The sequence below is a fragment of the Apteryx mantelli genome, chromosome 10 (genome assembly GCF_036417845.1).
Source record: "Apteryx mantelli isolate bAptMan1 chromosome 10, bAptMan1.hap1, whole genome shotgun sequence".
Classification (NCBI taxonomy): Eukaryota; Metazoa; Chordata; class Aves; order Apterygiformes; family Apterygidae; genus Apteryx; species Apteryx mantelli.
The window spans coordinates 23,920,929-23,947,959 of record NC_089987.1 but is presented as its reverse complement, the minus strand read 5'-3'; the positions used below and the strand labels follow the sequence as shown (position 1 = coordinate 23,947,959).

The 27,031-nt window shown below is 51.1% G+C and overlaps 2 protein-coding genes across 5 annotated transcripts in view; both read right to left on the bottom strand.

Annotated features, from left to right (window-relative positions):
• The window catches only part of CPNE2 (copine 2), a 92,132-nt gene extending 73,791 nt beyond the window's left edge, over positions 1-18,341 (bottom strand). For both annotated transcript variants that reach the window (XM_067302761.1, XM_067302762.1), the window contains exon 1: positions 18,245-18,341. The gene's annotated coding sequence lies outside the window, so the exon portion shown is untranslated. The remainder of the gene's footprint in view (positions 1-18,244) is intronic.
• A 3,134-nt stretch (positions 18,342-21,475) lies between these two features.
• The window catches only part of NLRC5 (NLR family CARD domain containing 5), a 56,884-nt gene continuing 51,328 nt past the window's right edge, over positions 21,476-27,031 (bottom strand). For all 3 annotated transcript variants that reach the window (XM_067302758.1, XM_067302757.1, XM_067302759.1), the window contains 3 exons: positions 26,082-26,165; positions 24,877-24,960; positions 21,476-23,770 (listed from right to left, as the gene is read on the bottom strand). In XM_067302758.1, the coding sequence (XP_067158859.1) occupies positions 23,686-23,770; positions 24,877-24,960; positions 26,082-26,165 (253 nt within the window). In that variant the 3' untranslated portion in view covers positions 21,476-23,685. The remainder of the gene's footprint in view (positions 23,771-24,876; positions 24,961-26,081; positions 26,166-27,031) is intronic.

Below are 27,031 nucleotides of genomic sequence, written 5' to 3'. Positions count from 1 at the left end.
GCATCTGCAGTCAAATATTCTCCGAACATATAATCACTGCTGCCAGGTTTGTGCTTATCAAACTGCCACGTGATTTCCTAGGGAAATACAAGCCCGGCTCAGGGCTACTCAGCTTCCAAGAGCAGACAAAGCAGAACGCGTTCAACCCAAGTCAACCGTGCATCTGCGCCCGGTCCCCCTGGGTCTCTCTTCCCACCTTGAAGTCGTGCCCCAGAAATACGCAGAGACATTTAGGTGATCAGCCAGGATTGCCAGACATGGCCTATATTGAAACAAGGCCTCAGCGGTAAGGACAAAGTTTCAGTTCCCCTATGGACCTGCCTGACATTGGCCACAGCAGCCTGAAGGTGGGTAATAAGAACAGGGCAAGGGTGGAGAGACACGTTCCCCAGATACTTCCTGGGCTCCAGCAACTAGCAGTTCAAGGATTTCCTAAGCTGGACCCATCTTTGTACTTAATAGCCCTCAAGTAGTTTTTCTTATGTGACTTTGTCACCTGTAAACCACCGTGTCCATGATGTCCTGCAGCAAGGAGCTTCAACCGCGTGCGAGCACGCCTGCTATTCTGCCGATTTCTCCAGTGGGACACGTGCGGAAGGACCTGCCAGAAGCACTTGGATCGTTTTTTCTCTTATTTTAAAGGGGAGGAGGGGAAGGAGGCACCCGTCTTTCAAACAAACTGCTACCTCGGGAGGTTTTCTTCTCTCCCCTGGAAGAGAAATGCAGCAAGAAGCGCATTGCACTGGCCGCACTACGGCACTGTTTTAAGCATTAACAGGGAGAAAAGGAAAAAAAAATAAGATCACACCAGGTCAGAGTTTGCATTACTAAAATGCATTATTAAAAATGCCGGCCCCGGTATTTTTAACCTTGGGTTAGGAGCCTGAATTGGGGTTTACCATATCACTGAACCGCAGCCCTGCACGTGGGCTTCGTGGGGCTGATTACTTCCGTAAAAAGCTCCCCGGCACGCACAGACACAGCACGGCACCTCGCATTCGCCCTTGGTGCCGACATCTCTTCCAGAGCCAGGATCGAGGGCCCCAGTTCACACTCAAGGTGGCGGCACAGGTCAGCTTAATCCGAATTACGGCACGGACACCCAGGTCCCAGCCCTGCTCCTTAGAGCTATGTGAATATTTGCAAAAGGTTTTGCACAACACTTCCAAGTTGGTGAAAGATCCCCTTTTTTCTTTCTTTCTTTTTTTTTTTAATAAAGAATTTCAACACAGCATGAAGCCACCCCCTGCTTCCTGCTTCCTACTCACGCTCAGCCCGTTCCAACTTCCTCTCCATTTTCTGAAGAAACATAAACAGCGCGTGATTGGGAAAAATGATCCAAAACGTTTCACTGTGTTTTAAACAAAACATTGGGGGGGCTTTTTTTTTCTTTTTTTTTTTTTTTTAAAAAGATTAACAGTACCATCAAACCTCAGTGATTTTTTTTTTCCCCCTAAAGAAATCAATACGCTTATTTTCACCAAAAATGCAAGGCGTAGTTGAAGCAGCCCCAAAAGTAGCAATATGCACCACCGTCCTGAATTATGGAAAGTCCCTCTGTGTCCACCTCGGGAAACCTTCTCCCCCCTGTGAAAAATGGTTGGGGATTTTTGTAATACTTAACAGAATTTAGCCGTGACTCAGTTTACCCACTCAGGGTGCTCTGCTACAGTCTTAGTAAAGTGAAGAAGCAACTTCCTTTCCTGGAAGAGGAAAAAATCAGAGAGATAGCAATCAGACAGGTAAACGTGGGTTCATACAAAGGATATCTTCTAGCTTACTGATGGACAGAGTTACCCCAGAGACCCAGCGGGAGAGCAGCGGTGCCCACAGGAGGGAGAAGAACGCGTGAACGCGGCTTGTCAGAAGACTGAAACGACGGATCAAAGCGTTAGGACGCAGAAATTGGTCACCCCCAGCAGCGGCAAAGATGAAACGCGGCGCACACGGAGCCGGAGAGGCAAGTAAAAGCAAGGATGTGCTGCGATGGATGCCCGGCACGGCTCCCCCGCCTTCGAAACCTGCCTCAACCGCTTCGCTCCCTCCTGTAAACAAACACAGTCATCTCCTGAATTATTTTTGCAAAGCAAAACTGTTTGCCGTTCAGTCTCGCCTAGGCAACACGGTGCATTCACCAGCCTGCACCTGGTTTTAATAACAGCCTCGCTACCTTTTGAATGCACGTGCAATTAGTCATGCACACAGCCCCGAGCCGCGCAGCCCTGCCGGTCCCGTCAAGAGCAAGCCTCCTCCTGCAAAAACCTCTACTGCGGGCAAGGAGGCTGGAGGAAGCAGAAAGGAGATGTTTTCATACGGAAACACGGCGTGGATCCGCAGCCTGTCCTCCAAAACACCAGGAGGGCTGGGAGGGCTCCTGGCCTCCTGGGGCTGGTGTGGGTATGAACCTGAACTTGAGGTTTGCAGAACGCAAGCCCGAACCGGGAAGGGGGCATTCAGGACCCCCGTTGCTCAGCCCCGGCAGCAAATGTAACAGGTGTTTCTCCTCCATAAAACACTGCTCCAGGAAGCTCACTGCAATGATTTACCTTTGGCACCCTCTACGATCAGAAGATCTTTAATGCATTTCTCTCCTGTGAAGTAGGAAAGAGCAATTCTCCCCTTTTAAGGGGAAGCTGAACAACTGCCCCAGGTATCCCCATACGGGTGGCAGGGCTGGGATTGAACTCGGGTCTCCCAAATCCCAGCAGGTTCAGGGTAGACCTGGCATAGAGGGGACGTACATGCTGGATTTGGCCAACACTCCCCTTACACCCATCCGGCACAAAACACTATGTGCGAGCAAGTCCCACAGCACTTGCCAACGGAAGGAGCCCAGAGGCAGAACAACTGTACTGAGACATTTTGGGGCCCCTGAAAATACATCCCTATGCTTTTCCCTTCCTTTCCAGCCCTCTACTCACCCTGCATCCTATCCATTGCAGACCGTACCCCTTTCCTTGTGCCAGGGGCTGCTTGCCCCTTCCACAGTGTCACCCCACAGCTCACTGCTGAGCACTTACCCTCAAATGCAGCATATTTGGGCACGCTAGACTCGGAGCACATGCCTGGCTCTTTGCTTGCCAACAGCTGCTGTGGATCCACATGAAAGGGCACAGACCCGACCGCGGGAAAGATTCACACACCCTGCCCCAGACTGGCACCACTGGAAACACAAAGTCCAGCCTCTCAGGGAAGCATCAGCGGTCTCAAGGGCCTCAAGACAAAATGAATATGCAGTTTCCCAGATGAACCCTTCCTGATGAAGCAGCGTTAGACAGTTTCCAACAGGTAATCACTGATGTGAGGTTTCATTGCATTGGTGCTGCGAGATCCCATCGTGAGCAAGCAGCAACAATGACTGCTGACTGGTGGCCCGGGCAATCTCAGGGCCAACTCCGGCTTGCTGCCGGACCGTGGTGTGACCTTGGGCAAGTCGTTGGAGGCACCTGACCCTTCATTTCCCCTCCCAACCTTTGCCTCCCCTTGCCTACTGCAGTGGTGGTCTCTCATCGTATGAAGATACTTGACATGGAGCGTTGACCACATCGAAAACTCCCACCTGGCCTCAACCCTAGTGGAGCAGCTTCCTAAAGAAATGATGCTTAGGCAGTCACAGTTTAACCATTTCCAACCCTTCTTCTCCAAAACTGATCCCTCTGGTAACTTCTGAGCAGCCTTTTCAGGCAGATTTTAGCCAGCAATCCCATCCAGGGAAAGCTGCAGCACAAACTCAACTCTTCAACAACAGGTGTGCCCTCGCTTAGGACTCAACTGCAAATGGTTGGCACATAGCCCAAATCCCCCACACACTGTCTGCTGAAGAAGCTGGCCAAAAACACCTGGCCAAAAAGCCAGAGGCTGCACAGATACCAGGGCAGCAAGCAAATAACCTCCTCCCAGGTGGAAGATGATCGGCAGAGTCATGTCCAGGTGGTCATAAGTCCTCCATGCCATAAATCGCCAGTGGTTTAAGTGCCTGGAAGTCACAAAGCACAGTCACCCGCTGACATAGCTCCAGGGGCTGCAGCAGGCTTCCAGCAGCATCAGATCTGGCCCCCAAAGTGGGTTAATTTAAGCCTGTCCAGAAAGCTCTGTCCATATTTCATCATGTTCGTAGCAAATATAGGCTAAAAAGAGGGAGCCCAGTTCTGACCCCTTTACTCTAGGAGCATTCCTCTTTCATTCAGTGACACTTTTGGCATGAGCTATACGACTCAATGTCTGCTAAAGAAGTGAGATCAGACCGCGGGAAATACTGTGGCAAAGTAAGCCAGATCTTTAAGCTCAACCCATGCCCGTGCTTTGAATAACATTAGGAAAAGCTGCAGGTATCTGTATGTTAGACAAACAGCAGTGAGGATGCTTATTTGGAAATGCCTCAAGGCATTTATTTCCTTTCTTAGTTACACCTATTTCTGCCCTATCCAGCTGCGTCAGAGATGTTCAGGACTACAACCTCCCAGCACCCTGGGAGAGGCAAACAAGTATCCCCATCGTCCTGCAGCTCGCAAGGGCAACAGAGATGGGGTAAAAGCCCAAGGCTCTAAGAAGAAACGGTGGCAGAAATGGAAAATGAGCCAGAGTCCCAGACAAGCACACTGAATACAAGCCCATCTTTACAGCACTCCTTATTTCAGGCACTTTCGGGGAAAGATGTTTTCTTTCTTCCATCATTCACCATTCTCAATGAGAGCTTTGCTTTCATACAGTAAAACGCCATTTGGTGATATCTGCATGAATTTATCACGGGGGAGGGAGGGGAAGGCGTCTTTAATGGTTTGGGAAATGGTTCAAATGCCTTTTTTGTGGTAGCTCTAAAACACTTTGCATTTGAATGGTTGGCCTTGGCAGGTACAGCATATGCAATGAAGCTTGGGCTGTGCCAGCCACAGGCAGGACTGGATTCAGAAATGAAAGCAGGGTCTAAGGGGGTAGTTGAGTAATGCAAGGTTTAACCCAGCATTTAACCCAGCGACCCCAAAGCTCTTTCTGAAAGCAGGCTATGGAAGCCAAATGAGCATGGTGGCTGCTACCCAGATCCACAGCTCAGCACGTGACCCCCAGCTCTCCTCGAGCTGGCAGCACAAGCCACCACTCCCGGGTTCCTGGGAGGGCAAAGCCATACTTCTTAGCAAGATCAGGATGAGCCAAGAGAGCGAGGCAGTCCCTGGTGGCCTGATCCTGTCCCATCACCTGTTCCCATCCTCTCGCATATGCATCCTGGAGAGTATCACTTGGCAATGAGCATTATGCCTGCCCTGTGCCCCTGATGCTCAGGTGTGCGTCAAAGAGCAGCTCCCACGCATTGCACAACCACGGGAAGACCTTCCCAAATCACGGCCGGTGATTTGCATTTCAGCAGAGCAGCTGGGCCAGCCCTCACGTCCCGATGGAGGGCGTGAGGCTGGACGCAGGCCGCTCACCAGGACCCGAGTGAACACACTGGAGCTAAGAGGAGGCTCGGAGATGGTAATGTGTACTCACACAGGCACATGCACACGCTTCAGAGTGTGGGAAACAAGAGGCAGCGCTGACAAATTAAATAATCTGAAGAGGCAACAGCTGAGCAGGCTCATGCATGCAAGAAAACAGAGCAAAAAAAAAAAAAAAAAAAGAGCTGCAAGGCTTGTAATTTCCCAGGAGCCAAATCCAGAGTAGGCCATAGACTGAGAGCAAGGCAGCAGGGTGGTGTAGACACCTGGATGAGGTGGTCAAGTGGAGGAAACAGTTTGATCATCCAGGCCGTCAGAGATGAAGACAACCATCAAGTCCACCTTGCTATATCTGGTGGACTCATAATGAGCCAGGCCCTGCAGGGTTGACTGAAACACAAATCACAGAACGTCCTCGGTGACAGCCTGGCCAAGAGGAGGACACGTGCTTCCCTTCCCTGGCCAGGACAGAGAATTAGAGGGAGATGGGGTTTAACTCTAAACAAGCCTTGCAGCTCAAAGTCAAAGTAATCACAAAATGCCACTCCAAAATGGAAAACGGAAACTCTGGGGACCAGAGGAAAGTCTCGGCTCTATTTGCACACAAAACCTTTTGTTTAAGCCAAAGCGTTCACAGGGACCCCACACAAACTTACAAGGACTGTTTTAAATCAGCCCAAAGCTACATTTTCATTAAGTTCCCATCTCTTTAAATATCAATCGATCAGGGCCCCTTCTGCCATGCGAGCAGTGCAAAGAAGAGGGCCAGGCAGTAACGCCGGCTTTGCTCTTCCATGGAAGCTCAGATGGGGAATAAATTATGCGATGACAAACACAGCCACTCATGAGAGGTTTGTCAACAGCTTTCATGGCCAAGATAGAAACCCTTATGACTCAGAGATAACTCTTCCAAAATGTAGGGCGCTTACAAACTAATTCAAGCTACAGACTTTCTTACACTCATGAAGTGTGCCAACTTTACTGTATCCAGTTTTACATCTTACATGGTGCTGGTGTCATACTTCAACAGTGTGTTAAAAAGTGGAAGGCTTTCAACAATGTGATAAAATGCTGTTTTGTCCTCGGACTCTGCTGTGTTGTAACACCCAGGATGGACTGGGTTGGGCTGGTGAAGGAGAAGAGAGAAGTGAAGGATATAAGACTTGCAGCAGAACTTGACAGGAAAGCAATGAATGGGAACAAAAGCACAATGCAGAATTCACCTAAAAAAGGAGGCAAAAAGGCCAAGCTTCCTCTACAGTCAATGGAGAGAGACTGGCATCTTAAGAGGGTACCTTGTACTTTGCTAGGGGGTCTCAGGTAAACAGGCGGTATTGTCCTTTTCATGAGCTTCCAGGAACCGAGGGCAACTAGCCTAACCCTTAGGTGGCTGGAGTTAGGCCAGATTAATTCATTGCCCAGTATCCAACACTTGGACAAAGCACTCAGGATTAACCAAGGTTGCACCCAGAGCCAGCATTAATTCCAGCACTTCCTAATTTCAAGAGTTAGAGCTGGGAACATCCAGTTCTGCCTGCAGGAGAAGTTACGTGCGTGGAAATATGGACTGCACAGAAAGAAACATGGACCACCCCTATTGTCTCATACTCATTTAAGGGCCGGCAAGACAATGGCATGGCTTTCCAAGGGGCAGGACTGTCATTCCCACAGGATGTACAGGGATACTAAGATCACCAGCAGACCACAAAGGGACAGTTTAACCCAGCAGGAGATCCACCTCCAGACAGCAACAGGAGAGATAACGGGGAATGACCCACTAATCAACATCCAAGCTTTGATAACCAGAAGCTTGGGTTATAACTTTAGGACAAGACCTGAAGACGCGCTTCCCACTCAGCAGGAGGGTTACCCTTTCTAAGGAGTCACTAGCCAGAACGAAACCAAGCCATTGCCGTTATTGTGCTTTCACTTCATGCCAGCTCAAACTTTAAAGGCTTTGCTTAAGCCCTGTAGCAACAACCTCCTGAAATGCTCAGCAAGCAAAAGCAGTCCTGTAACCCCCGAGCGGTATTTTGCTGAGACTGAGTCACTCGAGCAACTCACAGGCTCTCTGGGATGTACCCACAGTGACTTTTATCATTCCCTTTGCAGCCTTGGGATGTGCATCTCCAACTCGCAGATTTGAGAGTCCCATCAAGCCTTCCACCACCTGCTTCCCCGGCCTCACCCAGCCTTTCCAGCCCCACAAACAAGTGCCTGCTACAGGGGCAAAGATTTCTGCTTCCCTGCCCTGGATGAGTGACAGGCGACATGAAACCCACTGCAGCCATAAAACCTCCTCCAGATCTTCCAGTGGGGGACTGCAAGGAGAAGCCCAGGACATTCAGTGAGAGACTGCTTTCCTATCACAGGAAAACACAGGTCATTAAAAGAAGCACGTGATTTGGCTTCGATCCACCCTGCGCTGCTGGTCAACCAGACTTCAAGCCCCTTCCCGAGCTCAGAGAGGTCGCTGTCTCGGTGGAGTCCCTCGGTAAGGCCAGCTCTGCTTGCTGCTCAGGTGAAGAGGGGATCTTCCCAAAACCACCCCGGGCAGCCAGCTGGCTCACAGGGGCTCAGCCAGGTCGCCACCCTTTCAGGCTACGTTGTGTGAGGAACGGAGCCATGACTCGGCCTGTCGCACCATGGGTGCTGCTCCCCAGACTGCCTGAGAATGCCTGTGGGCAACCAGCTCTGTGGGGGGGACAGGGCAGAGCTCTGGGGCAGAGGAGGGTGGCTCCCAACCTGCTCAGGACAGACGCCGAGGTCCCCGGGGCGCCGAGGACGCAGCTGCAGGGAGGTTACCACAATTTCACTTACTCTGGTGCTGCAACTCCCGGCAGAGGAGCATGAATCACTGCTGTGCAGACATGTCTTATCTCCTTCCATTTTGCTGTCGGGTTTCTCTCCTCCCGTCGGCTTACAGAGCGCAAAGGACTCCCTGGTTGGGCATCGAGCCGAGAGGTGCTACAGCATGCTGCTGAGCCCGAGGCGGGGGCCAGCGGCGCACTCAGGGTTGCGTCACCCAGATTCGTCGACTTGTGGCAGACTCCCAGGGCAGCTCCGGGGTTGGGACAGCTCTGAGCATCCTGCCAAGGCTGCCCTGGAGCTGCCGAGGATGCATGGGCACGTGCCAGGTGGAAACTGGTGAGGAAACATGCCAAGCTGAGCATCTCCCACATGCCAGCTCCAGTTCCGATCTTCCTTGAAGCACCCCAAGAGCCAGGCGCAAGGAAGGACCAGCTACAACAAAACGGTCCTCGACAGACCCTGCGCCCTCCTCACAGCCTATTCCTGCATTTTGCCACCCTTCCCACTAGAAACCCTCCCTTGCTGCAGCTCCAGCCTCTCTTTGCCCTATCCACCACGGATGGGGAAGCTCATCTATTCCCTCCTTGTTGGCAACAGCCTTCCACGCACCTGGAGACTGCTACCCTGCTTCCTCACCGCCCGCTCGTCTTTCCCACAGCCACAGAACGGGAACGTCCCCCTTCCGCTTGCCTTTCTCCCAGGGCATTCAGTGAGGTCTGCAGGGATCCCATCCAACTCATACCAAGGCAGCCGGCTTCCCCAGTGCCCTGCGGAGTCGGGGCGCTAACAAGTACAATAACAGCGCAATATATTACACTGTAATAGTAGTGTAAAAACAGGTGGAGCACACAAGACCCTGGAGGGAAAGGGGATTAGGAAACACTATTATTTACTGTTGGTCGCGCTGGCTGAGCTCCTCTGATACCTGGAAGTGCTGCTTAGCAGCGATACTTAGCACTTACAAGAGGCCTTGCAGGCTCCAAGTGCTTTGCAAGCACTGATAAATTAACTCCACTCCGTTCCCTTTGCTCCCCCAGGACAGCCAAGTCGTTTTCTCATCACACAGGGAACCTGACTGAGGGAGCCAAACCGCATCCTAATGAGTGGGAAATCCCAGCAGGGATCCCTGCAGACAGCAAGGAGCCAGATGGGAGGAGATGGAGAGATGTCACCATTTGCTGGCCAAGCAGGAGCTGAACTCAGGAGCACCAGGTTTGGGAGGGGAAAGCTCTACCCGCTCCATCCCACTTCCGCAGAGGCAAACCACCACTGCTACCGTTGGGGCAGCAACCGCAACCTTGGACACACATTCATCCGCAACGGCCACAGCACGTGAGGATGTGACCATCCCCGTTTGCTGTTTTCTGCAGACTTCCCACATCACCTTGGGCAAAGCACCTCATTTCTCTGCCTGTTTCCCATCTCCCCTACCTTCCCCCGGAGGGTCGAACCGAAGGCCTGTGAGCTGCCTGGGCTGGCCCAGGTAGGAGACACCTGAAGCCCAGGGCAGTGACATGATTGAACCTGTCAGGAGACAAGCACCCACTCGCAGTGGCATCTGCTCCACGCCAGCTCTCCTGCTGGGCAGCAGGACATCTCTGCCACTGCACGCCCCAGCTGGGAGCCCTGGTACACGCTAACCACACGTGGGGCTTTGCTGCTTGGGCAACACCACACTGAAGCAGGCATGACTGCCCTAGCAGACCGCGTCCTCTCCCTGTTGGGATTTTAGACCATACAGAGGGCTATCAACAACTGGAGGTAGGAAAGATGCTCTGAAGAAAGGCAACGATTTGGGCAGATAGGAGCAATGTTCCCCTCGCCAGGACCCATGAGCACTGGCAAGCTCAGCTTCTGCCTCCCCATACTACCAGTAAAGCAGAGGCCTAAGCAGCACCATCCATTGCTTGTCTTGTTGTTTAAAAACAAAACAAAACAAAAAAATCTAAAAAGCAACTCAAAAGCACCTTCCCCTGCCCAGTTAAGAGTCAGGCAGCCTCTGCAAACATCCATCAAAACACAAATCCAACATCTCCACCTGCCTCTTGCGATCGCTGTACATGGCGATGTGGCTGCTGGACTCCGGGAGAGGGGTGCCAGCGAAGTAAGTGCCTCAGGATGAAGGACCAATTTCAACCCAAAGGGCACTGCCAGCAGTGGATTTCCCAGCTGCTCCCAGCACTCGGTCTGGAGGAAACCTGAGATGCGTTTACACAGAAATGCAGCTTTCCTTGTACCGTTAGTCCTGCTTGCCTCCTTCGCCCACGCGGCAGGACACAGAGCGCAGGACCCGCATCCTCGCAGAGGGTCTCCCATCCTCAGAGACTCGGTGTTCGAGCACAGAAATTGGAGTTTTAAGGGAGCCAGGGGTGCGCAGGTAGACCAAAGCATCTTTAAATGTTTTCTGGAGTCGAGACAGCCTTCGATGCCAGCTGGCTGGCACCGACACAGCGCCCTCAAGCAGAGAGGCTGCCCTGGTACTTCAGTAATGAAGAGCAACCACGTTTGCTCTCCAACACGCGCTGCATGAAGCCTTAAAACATCATTACCCAGTTCACTGAGGCTGAGCACGGCAAATCGCTTACCAGAAAGAAGTCACCAGTCCTGAAGAGCATAAGAGCTGAGCGCTACGGAGAGGACAGGTCACCAGCCAGGCATGGCCACCGGGCTCCCAGCGGCCAAGATGCTCCCGTAATTCCCACTTGGCGGAAAGCAACAGGCCGCAACTCAGCAAACGAAAGCAAAACTAGCTCTTCCGCAGCCCGCGGCCATGTACAGAGGGAGGTGGAAAGATTAAAAAAAAAAAAAAAGAAAAAAAAAAAAAGGTCTCAAGTTGCTGCAGAGACTAAGCACATTTTAGAAGAGTGCTTAGAAAACCAGGAACGGAAAAAAGAGAAAAAAACGATTTCCTCTAAACCTGAGGAAAAAAAAGAGGCCGATTCTGAGGAGCAGTACTGGATTACTCCACCAGCTGAGCGACTGTGCAGGTGACAACCCGGACACAGCTGGGTAACCAGGCTGAGCACCCGGCGCTGATGGGGTCTCTCATGCCCATCATTTGCCCCATGCCCTGTTAACCAGTCACCCGCAAAGCAGCGTTGCGGTTTCCCGAGTGGTAGCAGCACCGGGCTCGCTGCTCCGAAACAGAGAAAGGACGAGCGAGAGAGGGCAAGAGCAGAGCACAAGGGTGTCCTCCTTTAAAGACACGCGGTGACGGCTGAGCCGTGCGGAGCTGACCCGATTCAAGTTTTCACTGCCAAGCGCACATTTGGGTTAGACAGGCTAAGAAGACTGCACATTTTCGCTTGAATGCAGGCTTCCTCCAGGGCCCAATTTAGGGAAATCTGTGATGTAGGGCAGAAAACATCGCAATGTCACTCTGAATGCTGGAGATCACATCAATTCCTTTACACGCATCGTCCCTGCAAAGCAGACCCAAGGAAAAGGCTTGCGTGCCGGCTTCCTACCAGCTGTGTCGATACATCACTTACTGCTCGGGCGGCCCCTTCCCTTCACTACCTGTAAGCCGAAAATGATCTTACACGTTCCCCCCGGGCGAGCGTGAGACGGGATCCTGCAACGCCAGCTCCTCGCTGGGTGACAGGCAGCTCCCAGTACGTGCAGCACCTGCAGGAAGCTCTGTCTAAAGAGAGGCACATGCAAAACATCGAAATTTCACTTCCTCGTGGCAGAGAGATTCATCTCAGACACATGCACCGGTAAACTCAGGACTACGTATAGCTCCTGTTTTAAATTTTAGCTTCTAGCCATTGCATTAAGACTTTCCCATCACGTTACTACAGCAGCCATAAAATAGCTGGGCTTACTCTCAAGATGGGGGGAATATATCTGCTTCATATACCAGTAAAAACAAACGTTATTTTCAAGTTTGGGGAAAGAAGGCTGACTTAATTAAACCTAGACCCCCACGAAATTTAAAAGAGTAGCACAGCAGCATGTGGAAGCTGAGCTGTAGCAAAAGTCAAGCCACCAGCAGCACATCTGGCAGCCGAGTTTGCTAAAAAAGAAAAAAAAAAAAAAACACATCTAGGGCTTTCACTCTGCTGAGGCTCCCTAGGAAGGTGCAGAGAAAACCTCTCTTTCATTCCAGTCTCTCATTTGGTTTTATTTCTCTCGAAGTCAAGCAGGAGCGAGGGGCAAAAGGCCTAATTCCCTCGGCTCTCGGACAAGCGAAGCAAGAGGTAGTCATCCTCCCAGCCACCTACAATCAGTCCAGTCCATTAGCAGTAATGCAATGCTGCTCTCCCCGGGCCAGCCTGAATTAGGTGTAAAATGTTTGAGGGCAAAACCATTTTTCTCCTTCTCTGCCCAATATGCTTAACGCAGGCTTATTTAACTTATTAAAATCATAAATGCTGGCTTTCTGAATTTTAACTGAATTCCTCTTTCCAGCCAAAAGCAGCTCACCATATATCGTCAGCCAGAGAAAGGTAATCATCACTTAGGTAATGAGAAATGGTTTTAAGCGTTTTCTAACGCAGCTCCATGCCAAAATTACAACTAGGCCATTTGGGAAGACCCAGCCGGCAGCCCCCCAGGGTGGATCAGCCTGCAGGTCCCTCCATCCCAGGTCCCCAGAGAAGACAAGGAACAGCAATTCAAGCAGCAAGGACAGACCCAGCAACCAGAGACGTCCTCCCTGGCACACTGTGCTGCTCCTGCCAAGCAAGGAGACAATATTTATCTGCTACTGGGGAAGAGCAGGATGGGTGTCCGTCCTTCCACGCAGCTGCCACCACCCTGAATCGCATCCCTTCGCAAAAGCAGCAGCCACGATCTTACCCCATCCCGATCCCCTCATACGGCAGTAGCCCAACCCCAAGGCCAGGACCAGCAGCCTCTTTGGAAGAGGGGACAACACAGAAGGCTTTGGGGACAACCCAAATGTCCCATCTAACCCACGCGGCTGTAAGCGGTCCGGATGACGGGGAGCACGTATTCCTCCGGACAAGAGCAATGCTACCAAACTAAGTAGAGCACCTTTTCCACTGGAAATGAATGTATGAATATTTCCCCCACAAAATTCAAGGCACCACCACAAAAAAGCACAGGGTTGGTGTCCGTGGCCAACCAGTGTTTGCCGGGTACTTCTCCTGCTTCTGCGGTGAGCTAGAGCTGCCGGCTGGCCCCAGGGGATTCAACAGGTTTGCCTTGTTCTCACTTATCTACAGACGGAGCAACAAGATCTTCGCACTCCAGCTCCGTGGGCAAAACCAGCAACAGAAAGACCGGAGCAAGCGACCATCTGCGCCACCCAGCATGTCCCCAGCTGACTCCATGGGGTGACACATTTTGGCCAGCATGTTTCATCACGACCAACGCAGTCCTCTTCTCCCTGCGCTTCCCTGTCCATATCCAGCTGCCATCTCTTCCCGATAGCTGTATCATAAATCAATTGGGGCAAGGATCGGCTGTTTGCTTAACAGTCAGAACTTCAAAGCCCTTCCCCTAATAACATAAAGAAAAATTAATAGGTAGTTTTGTGCAGTGCTTATTCGTGATGGTGTGCAGATACCAAGCCACAGCGACACTGGGGAAAGAAAACCCTCTGTGCGCAGCAGAGGTAGCTCAGCGTACAGGAAAATACAGGAAAATACAGCATTTCGTTTGCAACAGCCCTCTCCCATGTGAATTTGCTGACGTCTGATAGAACAGATTTTTAGTCTTTCCCTCCACGGAGGGACTTCCGTCACCTCTCACCTGTCCATCCACCAACTTACGCCAACTTACAGAAACTCAGCATCTTTTAGGCCCCATCCTGCATCAAACCGGGCAGAACCTGGTCAGAACAAGAGGGATGCAAATACCCAGCGCCATTGCATCTGCCTGGTTTCACTGGGGAGCGAGGCTAAACAAAAACACCCGGCCTTAAGTCTTTATTCTGGAAGCTGCACCTTAGCGTCCCTAAGGGCTGGAGCTCCCCTTCACACCGCACACAGGTAAAGCTCCCACTAAGAACCAGTGCAGCTTTACTCTCATCAGTAAGACCTAATCTTTTCCTAAACATATATTTTTTTAATCTTCTGGCTTTGCAGCAGAGAGATACTGCCAGGCTGGCACTTGACGCACTAAGCTCATCCTGATATGGATTTCTATGACAGAGATACAAAACCCTGAATGCAGTGGTTTATAATGAGAATTAAGGCTGATAAATTCTTAACTCCTTTCCAACGGCTTTAGAGACTGCTAGAGGGAATGTAAAACTTGATTTAAGTGGTTGCACAGTCCTGGACTAGCTGTTTAACAGCAAAACTTGTGTTCCCAGCTCCTGTGAATTTTAAAATAAGCCTCATGAGGTCTGATGTTTCTTTGTAAATCCTCAGCTTCTGGAATCACAAGATCATGGAAAATCCAGAACCAGGAGGGATGGTGACCGTTTTAGACGTGAGCTTTTTCCTGCTGGCTGCGGGAAAGAGACAGAAAACCTGACAGTTCCCAAACCCAAAGCCTCAGAAAAAAAGAGCAGGCAAATAAAAAATGCAGCCATTACTGCTGAATACTACGGTTTGTTTTTCCGACGCACTACCACCATTTCTGTGACTATAAAATGTGGGCTCCTCACTCACCAGAGTTCTTGGGAATTACTTTTTTTCCTTGCTCCTGCAATCAAAACAACCAACCTCTCTGGCCAAAGCAAAGTGAGCAGCCAGGAAACTGAACCAAAACGGTAAAAAATGATGACTCAGGAAACATTTTACACAGGTTTAAAAGACAAACAGTAGGGTTTCGGGGGGGGGGGGAAGTGCTCGATTCTTTTTTTTCATGCTGTTTTGTGGTTTTGCAGCCTGCCAGGAACACAGATTCAAACGCTTGTCTGCTCCACCGTGCCAGAAAGTTACCTTTTCTTCTCCTTCCCCGCAGCCGGCTTTTGAATGAAATCCAAGACTCCCAAATAATGAGCTCCTTATGAGCGCTGGCAACGCTGAACTAGGACAGGAGACTGCAAGCGTTGCTCTTTCATCAATTAACCCGGCATCACATTCACAGCACTCCAACAACTCCGGGCGAACAAGCTCTGATTTACGGGCGCACGAGCGATTCTGGTCAGCTTTCCCCCGAGGCCAATACTCCAGGCAGAGATTTCCACTGAAGTCAGTGGGAAATTCTTTCCACCGAGTTTAACAGGAGCAAGAGACTAAGTTATTAGTCCCGGACTAATAACAAGCCCCACCGTGACTCCCCAAAGCGCTACCAGGCAAACAAAGCCAATGCAATTCCAGTATACAACCGAGCAGACGGGTGAATCGCGGGGTTACCAACAGCCGCTCCAGCATTACCCACTCGCGCTATTTTGGGGCGAGAGCCGGGTCGCCGGGAGATGAGGCTGCTGAGAACTGCTGGGGAACGCTACAGCTGAAGCCCGGCAGATACATCCCTGCAGGGCAAAGAGCACCTTCACTCCGCTGCTGAGCTGGAGCTGCCGAATCCTAAGAGGATTTTTCCTCAGCAGAAACCATGGTGCGCAGGGTCTGCATCCCTCTCCTGGGATGGCGAAGCACCAGGCTCCCGTAAATCCCTGCCAGCAACGGTTTTATGAACCGTACAACCTTGCCGGCAAGCAGCACTGGGTCCCTCGCTGTCCAACGGGTCAAACCCCAACAGTAAGGATGTTCCCCAGCGCTTACACGTGCTGATGCAGCTCTGTGTGATTTTATTTCCCTTTAAATCATTCAGCCAAACTCAGAAAGGCAGCGGAGAGGGAGAAGCGTTACAGCTCGACGGTCTCAAACACCTGTAGGTAGCCCAGCTAGGCTCCCAGAGCTGCATTTAGCAGCCCCTGCTAAATGGACGCAAACCGAGACGCGGGGGCTATGCCCCCCCCGACCTGGTCCTGGGAACAGCATGACGCACACTGCCAACGCCTACGGAGGTGGTCTGCCAGCGAATGCCATCTCCGGGGGCGTAAGGGGTACCCGAGCCCTCAGAAGAGCAGATCCAGGATTTCTCGTCTACCCAGTGCAAGTGCTAGGGGCTGCCGATACTGCAGCTAGTCGCACCTTCGAGGGCACCCGAAAGCCTCACCTGACGCTTCCCCTCCACGTTATTCCAGCTGGGATGCCCCAGAAGCAACTACAGAGGCTCCAGCAGGCAAACAAAACCAGCCACCATCAAAAAATCTGGTGTCCCAGGCTATCGCATAGCTGTACCCAAAGCAAATGCATCATTTCCCCAAGGTTACACCAGGAAAACATTCTCCACCTATTCATTGCTTCAAACCAGCTCCTTTCCACATGCCCTGAGCTTTTGTTCCCAGTCTTCCTCCCATCACCCTGCTCCCTGCCCCCTCCGATAGGGCTCGATTTGATGTCACTTCTGGCCTGTAATAAAACATTTTCTGACCCCTGAAAAGCACAGTGATGGCATACATGGGCAAGAGAGCTCAAACGCTGGCCCTGCTATTAAGAAATTCATGACTTGATCTTTTCTCTCCACTGGTAAGTCCCCCCTGGCTCCCAATGGTCGGGAAGATGCCTGTGTGTGTGTGTCTACAAGAACCCACATGCACAAGTGGCTGCTAGCAGCCAAAGATCTTTCAATAGCAGCAAAAGCAGATACCTGGTCTGGCAGGAGAAGACCGAGGCAGGAGAAATAGGAGCAATATTCAGATCTGAGCACTCCAGAGCTGTCTTCGCACCAGCCTGATTCCAATTCCAGCTTCTTCAACAAGGTTCAGGTGCATCTCCAGGAGGCTTCAAATTCGGGGCTCACATTCATGGGGATTTTCCCAATTCCTTCCCCGACAGGCGGCTCAGGCTCTCGGAGGAGTAGGATCCAGCCCTTTGGAGACGTTTCTGCCACTGCTGCCCCAAAGCTTCTACTCTACCCTGCACCCTCCCACCTCCTGTTCCACCTCTCCTGCAGGGAACAGCTAGGAAGGGTATGTTTGCCCACAAAGTGCTCCGGCACACGGCCCCGCTGCCTTTAACCAGGCTGCTCGCCTAAGTTAGGCTTCCTCACACGAAGACTTATCGTATCAGGTCCTCCGTGTGGCGGATCTGATGGGAAAACACTTCCCCGCCTGTCATCCTCCGAACGCTTCAGGCTGCTCCGCTTGCCAGGATCTCAGAGAACGAGGAGTCTTGCTGGGGACGGAGCTCTTCCTACCGCCCCAGCAGCCTTCTCCAGAGAGGGGGGCAGGCCGTGCGCCCCTGCAAGAGCAGACCCTCTACGTCGCCCCTCGAGCTTCGGACCAACGCGGCGTGGCACAAAGGCGACCACGAGCCGCCGCAGCAGCAGAGCTGCCAACAGCTCCCGGAGAAGCGCTTCGGCGCTCGCCAGCCTTCAGCTCACCGCTTCCCCCCTGCCACTCGCACCGGAGCCGGAGGAGACCAAGCGCCGCGCTACCGGGAAAAAGAGCTACCAAACATCCGAAGTCTCCCGGAGAGCAGCCATGGGACGGCAGTGTCTGTCCCGGGGATCGCTCTTCCAGCGTGGCTGCTCCGGTTGGAGCGGAAGCTCCTGCAGGCAACAGGTCTGCTTATCCTCTCCGCAGCCCCGCAGGGCGAGCGGCGACACGGAAGGGAAGTTTTACACCAGAGCAGCAACGCGCCCGAAAGGGAGGGAACCAGGGACGGGGAGGAGAGCGCGTAGGGACTGGGATGGTTTATTCCAGGGGAGGGAAGGCAGAGGGGGAACTGCACCATCTCCAGCGCCTGCTGCACACGGGAAAGGGAACATCCAGGGCGGAAAGCCCCAAAGAAAGAGCAACAGGCACGAACTGCAGCCAGGGATATGGGGGGGACGCAGAGACAAGGGAACCCTCGCAGCGGCGGGGCTGCCCGCAGCGCGCAGCGGTCGCCGGCGAGGGCTGCGGGACCGGCGGGCGCAGAGCGCAGAGCGCAGGACGACCCCGCCGCCCGTCCCCGCCGCTCCCCGCACGGCGAGGCCGGCGCTCTCGGAGCCGCCGCGGCCCCGCTGCCCCCCGCCCCTCGGCCCGTGCCGGCGGCGGCGAGTCGCGGCACCGTCCCGCCGGTACTCACCGCCGGGCCGCAGCCGGGGCCGGGGCCGGGCCGAGCAGCTCCCCGCGGGCTCAGCGCCTCACCATGGCCGCTGCCCGCGGCCTCCCGCGCCGCCCGGGGGGCGCGGCCGGGGCCGGGCGGGGAGCGGCGGCGGCGGCGGCGGCGGCGGGACGCCCCGCCCCTCCCCCGCGCCCGCGGCGCTCGGCCCCGCCCCGCCCCGCCCCCCCGGTGCCCCCGCGGCGCCCCCGCGGCACGAGGCCGCCCCGCCCCCCCCGGTGCTCCTGTGGGGAGCGGCCGCCGCGGGGAAGGGCCGCGAGGGGGCTGCGAAGCGCGGGGTGCGGGAGGGGGGTGCGAAAATTGCGATTTGTCTGCATCAAAATGAAAAAAAAAAAGGTTTTTTTAGGGCGAGGATGGAGGGAATTAACGGAGGAGAGAGAAACCGCGTGGAACTAGCCCGTGCCCGCTGCTTTGGGGAACGGCGTCAGGGCTGTTTGGCGTTCCGGGGTGTTTCCTCTCGCTCTCCCCCCAAAAAGCCCCCCTTGGAGCTAAGCTACCTGCCAAGTGAGCAGACGTTTCCCTTGAACACACACCTTGCGGCGAAGAGCCTCCGGTTCAGGGCGGGAGCGTTTTCCGAGGCGAAAAAGGAGCCTTTCGAAAATTCCCCAGTTTGCTGCATTTTTGTATCAGTACTGTATTCCCGCCCGTTTTCCTCACAACCTTTTGCCAAGGTGATCTCAGGAAACCCCTTAAAAACACCAGGGGAAGGGCTGGCAGGCTGCTTCCCTTGTCACCCCCCCCCCCAGCCGCGATGAAACCGCAGCTTTTCGGAGACGCGCCGCCTCGCTCTCCGATCGAAAAAAGGCCAATTTTGCGCTGCCCGGACCCTGATGGGTAGCGAAGCGCGGGTTTAGCTCCTCGTTCGCGTTTGAGCTGACGTACACCATGGCCCCGGACAGCCCTCGCGTGAGGGAGCGCCCGCGGGGAAGCAAGCAGCTGCGGGGCGCCTCGCGTGGCAGGGGGCCGCCGGTTTTCGGGTGCCCACAGGCCGAGGAGGGACCCTTTCCCTCCGCGGGGAAGGCGACGGCGACCTGCTGCCCCAAATTACGCCTGTAATTCACCCCACTCGGCCCAAGGAGCTTCTGGGCCGATACCATCAGTGTTTATATCCAATGCACCATTAGCATCCTGACCTGAAGCTTGGCTTACGTGTCATCAGAATTAAGGGATATTTAGACAGATATTTTTTGATATGGAGAGAGGGTAATAAGATGGAAAGCCGCCCTTGGAGGCTTCAAATTACGTGACTCGCCTGTGTTTGTGCAGGGCCATTTACTGTGGGCTTTGCTAGGGCTTTTAAAGGCTCACGGGCGAAATAAATAAATAATCCTATACCCCCAGTTACCTGCTTTCCCCTCTCCTGGAGCTAAAACAGTTGCAGCCAGCAGATCTTTAAGGCGCCGAGTCGCTTTGCGCTCCTGGTCATGTCCCTGCCTCCCTGCGGCCCGTCTCCGGTGCTCAGCCGCCCCCCAGGCAGGAGCAGCGGAGGCGCCAGGGCCACCGGCATGTGGCACAGGCGGCCCCAGAGAACGGGCTCACAAGTTATTAATGCTCGGGCTCAGCATGGGTAGCGTGACTTTTTGGGGAGCATCTGGCTAAAAGCTGAGCCCAAGCGCCATTTTTCGGGAGCAAACCCACCTTTTTGTGTAGTCAGTACATGTCTGAACTGTGCGAGAAGTGAGGTTTGTGTCAGGCCAGTATTCACTAATGTCAATGTGCCTATTTTTCTCTGAAATAAGTTTTTCCGTTGTTTTCTCTCCTGCCCAACACCATGCCTCAAAGTCACAACAGGTTCAGAGCTGGTTTTATCAGAGGGGAAACAGCAACTGAGTTTTCAGGCTCTATGAAATTGCATCCGCTGCATGCAAAAGCTTGCTCAGCCCATCTTCATATATTCTGTAGCACAAAACCTGGGCTCCTCACTGCCCTCCAGCAGCGTGTTTATTTGCAGCAGTGCATTTATTTCTAAAGATCTCGTCTCAGGGGGCAAAAACCCTTCTGCGTATGAAACCAGTATTGACTAGCCCATTCATTGTCTTCCTGAGACAGCAGGCAGCCAGAAACTATAGGGGTGTGTGGAGCATCCTGACAAATTTCCATTTTTGGACCATGGCAAATCTGAAACCGAACAGTAACAGCTCTAAAATGGACCACAATAATTATCTAGTCAGCAATCGCTTTAGCACTCAGCCATCTCACACAATCCCAGATGGCCTCCCATGTCTTCCTGCACACCCTGAGGTTAATTTAAAACCTCACAATTGGACCAAGCCTCCAGGTTCCCCTTGAAAATGTTTCAGACACAACTGCAAGCTGCAAATATGGAAATCAGCACACTGAGAATGGGAAGCACGGCAAGGAGAGGCCAGCCTAAAAGTACCTGGCATTCGATATAAAAAACAAACTAGGGACCGATTACATCATTCTGTTTCATATGTAACTCAATCCAAATCTCGATTTTTTTAATGAAATGTCCACTAAGTGTCAGAGCAACACAGTATTTAAGGGCCTAAATCAGTGATTAAACCCAGTTAGCAGCAGAGAACACGCGACCTTTGAGTCCGGGCACTCCAGGGGAGAACCCAGGTGCTCAAAGATAGCATAGATCCCTATTTTAGCCAGTCCAGATCGCTGGGCTGTAGATAACTGCTTTCCATTCTTGGGTTTTTGCTGACACCTGGTGTTCTGGAAAAGATGCCATCTGATTACGTCCTGCAAGTCCCTTTGCTTTAGTTATGATGACCACTCTCTCCTTTGCTTTGGTTATGATGACCACTCTCTCAGGTCAGAAGGATGTGTGTTTGGGAGCTAATCCTGATTTCTGAAAAGAACCTGAGGAATGCAAGCGTGCACTTAGATTTCAGAGGCACTCTTTATTGTCTGAAGTCAACAGAAATGCTGCATGAATAGTTTTAGCATGCCTTGTGATGTTCTTACAAGCCTCCCGGTATTTGATGTATGTTTGCTAACATCAGGAGCCAGGGGAACTGTAGTGTGTGTCGGGGGGGAATCTCAGGTTTCATTTATTTTTAAACAGTACATTTCATTGCAAGGGAAAATAATCCGGTATTGTGATCCAAACCCAACAGACCTGTATTAGAATGGTTGCTCTACCCAAGGCAGCTATTTAGGGTTAGCATCCAAGACCCAGAAACCATAAGTGACTGGAAACAGAAAACGAAAAGGAATTCACGATCAAGCACTCAAAGTGGCATTCTTATTTATTCAGTTAGAGCACATTTATTCCCATCAGAAAAAGGGGGGGAAAACAATATACGGGATGGCATGTTTCAAACCAGTGAAAGAGGAAAAATAAATTACCATGGCACCTGAACAAATAAAAATACAAGAGTGCTTTTCATCAATACAAGCAATACGATACAATGGAGCTAGGCAGACATCTGTTTGACAGTGGTGGTCTCTATTTTTCCCCATGGTACATGGACCTGTGATAACAGCCAAAAGACTTACTGCGGTCACTTTTGAAGATGTCAAAATGGCCATTACAAAGTACATTAAGAAGTATGATCCCAGTACTTTTCTCCTTCATACAGAGTAAAACACAGCCTCTATTATCTATGACAGATCGTACTTAGTCCTACTAGAATGATGTTGAAAATGCAGGGGAAAAAATGACTTTTCAGCTCACAGCCTGGATCAAAATGGACTGCTATTGAAAGCTCTGTCCACCCTCTTGCATTTCCAAAAGAAGCCCTGGGAGACCAGAGGAAGAGACTGTCCCACTAACAAGCACTCCCTCCTGGAAAGCTGTGAAGAGCTAACAGTACTGAGGCACCTTTTCGTATGCGATCACACTGCCTTGCACTCTGTTCCTTTGATGGGCACTAGAAAGATTTGCGGCTGCAAATTAGATCTGAAAATGCAGAATAACAGCCACGTTTAGTAAAGCTTATATTTAAATTCCAGCGTTTAAATCTCAGCTACTTGAATTATGGCCTAATAAGGAATTTCACCTTTTTTTTCTTTGTTGTTGTTTTTAAATCCTTTTCAGAGTACAGTCTTCTCTGCAAAACACATCCTACCTCTGTGCAACAACGTCAATATCTCACAGAGCCTAATGTTATCCCTAAATAAGGACAGTGGCTCCTCCAGAAATAACAGGCACCAGCTGTCCCTCTCCTCTGCTCAAAGGTCTGCCTGATCAGCATTTCTGCTTCATTCCAAAAACCTACCCTGCCCAAATTAGACCAACACACTCTCCCCAGGCAAATGCTGCTGTAAACAAAATGCCATAAATAAACCCACCACAAGGATTAAATATTCCCAGCACAAACATGTAACAAAAAGTACATACAATATAACAACAACTTAATAAATAACGTGAATGGCATGGCCCCACTCCCGCAACACGAGCTGTTGTTCCGCACATGCAAGGGGCAGTCACGGTCTGTCTCATCTGCTGCACAGCAAACTCAGCGCTTGGGATCTTCTCCCTCCAGTTCCCACACGCCCAACATCCACTGCCCAGAGATATGCAGGCTTTGGGGTTCAGGGAATTGCAGAGGCTTGAAGGATCCCTTATGTAATCAGAACGGCTGCATTTTGAGGTAACTTGCCACTTGCTTCACCTCAAAAAGATCAGTGCAACTGAGCAGTCCAAAAACCCACAGTTCTAGAAAAGCACATATGAAAATGTCCCCTCACACTGAATAGTCAGTTTTGTTACAAATTATTTTATGACCTCAGTACTTCAAGTTTTCTCACTGAAATCTATGATGTTGGCCTTTCCACATCATCACAGTACAATTACTGGTCGTTGCTGGACAATGATTTGAAATTTCAAAAGTCTTGAAGTTTTCACTAGGAAACTGAGGCAATTCTGTAGGAAAAAGAGCCTGCTATCAAGCAAACAAATATATATATATATATATATATAAAACAGTTATATACATTATATTTTTTTTCCTAAAAATCATAGAGGTATTTCACACAGTTGTACACAATTTTCAAATGGCCTGTTTGAGTGCATTTCTAATAGTGTCAAATTTTACATCCTCTCCTGGAAGATGTTCACGCTTTTACTGCAACTTCCTGTACGTGTTCTAATCTTGATTAAAAATAATGAAATATCCCACTGGTTTTCAGAAAGCCTGAGCAGATGCATCTCATCCTCTTGGAAAGAGTTTAAAAGTTGGTATGCGGAGAACCCTGCCTGCTCAGCAGCAATTCCTTACAATACTTTTTGCTCTTCTGTACCATAAAAGCTCACAATAAACAGAACACATGTAAATGTTCACACTTGTTTAAGCGCAGTGAAGGAAGACCTCATGCTTACTGTTTTCGTATGGCTCTTGGCTTTCTGGATTCTTCAGAATCCCTTTCAGTGCAATTTTTGAGGGCAATGGAAGACAGAGAGCAGTTCCTAGCCACTCAAGGGCTTTTCTTTACTCGTAGAAGGAGAAACGCAGTCTTGAGTCCTGGCTTGTCAAATTCTCAGCGAGGCCCTTAGGCACCGGATTGTTCCACAGCCTACAATGAGAGCAAAGACATTATTGTAGGACATGGTGTGGTGAGGCAAGAATATGGCTCGGTGAAGACAGCAGCTGACTGGATGAGGTAGCTTTGGGCTTTTTCAAAGCAGGCCCCACGGTGAGACAGGAGAAAGGCATGGCCGTATCTCAGTGACAGAGCAGCAACCCAGCAGCTGGCCCGAGTGATCTAGCTGGGGAGAGAGATTAAGGCTTTGAAAGTCCTCAAGCTGCTGGGATCTCAGAAAGGAGAGAAGAGCTGAGCCACATAAGCAACCTGGATTACATGAGCCACCCTTCTTCATCTACCTAATTTCTTGAAGTTTACCCCAAAGCTGCCCATATTGTGCCTTTAGCTTGCAAATGGGAGTGCCCCAAGGAGTCAGTGGGACTGTATGCTGTCCTGCACCCAGCCGACCTCAGCAAGCACACAGTAGCCCCGAGCTCCAGGTGGGACCAGAAATATTCCTCAGTGGTTGCTCTGAGGCTGCTCTCATTGTTGGTGAAGTCAGAGCCTGTTATGAGCCAAAGAGACAGCTCAGGTAGGACTGGACAGTTGGCTTTTGGGACTTGGTATGCTCTTAGAATAGTGACTTTTCAAATGAGTGAAGGATGGGTAGGTCTCTCTTGCAAGAGAAGGTTTCTACTGGAGTTTGATATACAGGGTTTGGCAGAGCAATGACACAGAGTGGGAAAAACTAGGAGTGTCCAAGTATCTGCAAGATATGGATCCCAGGAGAGAGGGTGGGATGGGGCAGGAAAATATGTGGGAAGTGGAACCAGATGTAATGGGAAAAAGAAAATTTAAAGGGAAAATGCAACAAATTTCCTGACAGGGAGACATTACACAAGTGGCCTTCATTTTTGTCTCATTTAAAGCCAGTAAGTCTTTTCAGTCCCTTTTTCCCATGACTTTCTGAGGAGGTGGAGCTGGTCTAGAAAACCCTCAGCTTACTTGGCTTGTGTTTGGGTCTGGTGCAGTATCCTAACTCCACACTGGCTAACCCAGGGCAGCAGGCCAGCAGGGTCACGTCCATCTCAGAACTGGTCACCCCGACGTCCCCTGGCTGAGCCAATACCCACCCAGCCTCCGTGACACCTACTCACCTTATGAATTGAATTTTTGGGCACTTGGCAAGTTCTTCTGCTAGTTTTGTGGCCCCACAGGCTCCAATGAGATTTTTCTCCAGACTGTTTTAAAAAACAAAGAGAGAGCTTTAAAAAACAAAACAAAATCAGGAATGGAAAACAGTGAGATTATCACTGGCTCCTTCTCCTATCCCAGAAGAGCTACACTTTTGCGCAAGCACAGCAATGCTCCACAGCTCACATCAGCCTCATCTTTATCACGATGGCCCTGTTCATACAAGCGTGTGCTGCTCCCCATGACCTCCTTCCAGCACAGGACCTGTAAGCAGATCTCCTGCCCTCAGAGCATTCTGACAAAGCCCACTGCAACCTTGGGGCCAAAAAATGCTAGAAACAGCTCCTCTTGCCTCATACACAACCTTTTTGCTTGTACCTGCGAAACAGCCAGGCAAACTTTACTATGTAGTTTCCTTGCCCGAGACAAATAAGAAACAGTTTCTGATCCTCTGAACCACAGACTAATGTTTTCATATAGCTAAGAATACGTATCATGTATTTCAAAGGGCCAAAAGGAGGAAAGCTCCATGAACAGTTCTTGGGCAGGAGATGATAGTCTCTCCCATGGGATAGGGCTGGGCTGTGATGCCACTGAGCTCATGTGTGACCTGGTGACGTCAACCCCAGCTACTGGTTGCACTGAAACTCAGGAGCTGCATTTGAGCTTCCTGTGAGCTCCTATGACCCAAGACCCACAGTCTGGTTGCTCCATTCTGGGGATGGGAGTTCATGTCTTGCTGCAGACATTCACAAAGGAAGACTCTCTGAGCAAGCTACTCATCTAGACCGTCCTTCTAGTCATCAGAGAGAAATAAAAACTTGCAGGAAGCAGCTCACCTGAGATCGTTAAATGATATGACTCATGCCTGAGAAATATCAGTTTCTCTTCCCTGACTCAGACTGGAAGCTTAGTAGGACTAGGTTCTGCTTAGATACCTACAGTGCAAACACCTCAGATAAAACAAGTGCTACTTGAATGCCTCTCTACACTGTCTATCACACTAGGAAGGCTGGCCACTGGTGTACACAGCAGGCTAAGCAAGAATTTGAACTGCAAAAGCCTGTCTCTGTTGTTCTTAGCATGCATCCCCTTACTGGAAGGGCTGCAATTGAAGGCTCAAAGATACAAAAAGTTTCCCTGGGGTTACTCTCAGGGTTGTACTCACTCTAACATCTTCAGCTTTTCCATCCTTGGGAGAGCACTGGCCAACTCTCGGGCTCCTCTGTCACCAAGGGTGTTCCAAGACAATCTGAGATGGACAAGAAATCCCAACTGGTGAGTCAGCCAAGCCCAACGGAGGGTGAACAGGGTGGACGTAAGGGGAACAACAAGCACTGCTGTGATACGCCCCGTCACAGATTAGCCCAGTCAAGAGCTTATCGCCCTCTTATCACAGCAGGTAAACATTCCCCTGCTTTACAAGCTTAAACTGAGGAATTTCCTCAGTTTTGCCATGTCTTTCTGTGTATAATAAGACACCAGGCTGCCTCACCACACAGTCCAGGGACTGTGGTTATCTCTGGAGTCCTGTAGGTCCCAGGAATGAGACGCCAAAGGTAGAAGTGACAGTTGAGCATACAGCTTTATCCCAGGACGCTCATCGTTGTGCTAGTGGTGTTAAACTATTGCAGCAGCTAAGGTGGCCCTCAGACCTGCTCTTAAATCCTCCCTTTGGCTCTAAGCTCTTTCAAAGCATAGCTCACAGGGCACTTGAAAGAGTGGGGTTTTCACTTTCTGGTATGTTAGTACATGAGAAAATATTTCAGATCCTTTCTTTGCTACCAGCTGCACAGCCTGGCCATTTCCTTCTCACCTGGAAAGCAAAATCCTAGCATGGCACCAGTCAGTGCTTCACTACAACACTCAGCTGAATGATCCTGGGGTCACCCCACACAGTCACTCCTCTGCCCGATTCTGGGGAATCCCAGAATTTGTGTGTCACATGTAGGAGACAAAAATAAAGGCAGAACAGGAGCTGGCTCAAGAACTGGGGCCTTCCACTGAACAAGTTCATGGGCTGTTCAGGGATTTCACAGGCGTCAGGAGATTGCACCCTCTGGTCACCCAAATTTTCCCAATGATAAAACCCATACGTGCCTTCACTGACAAGATAAG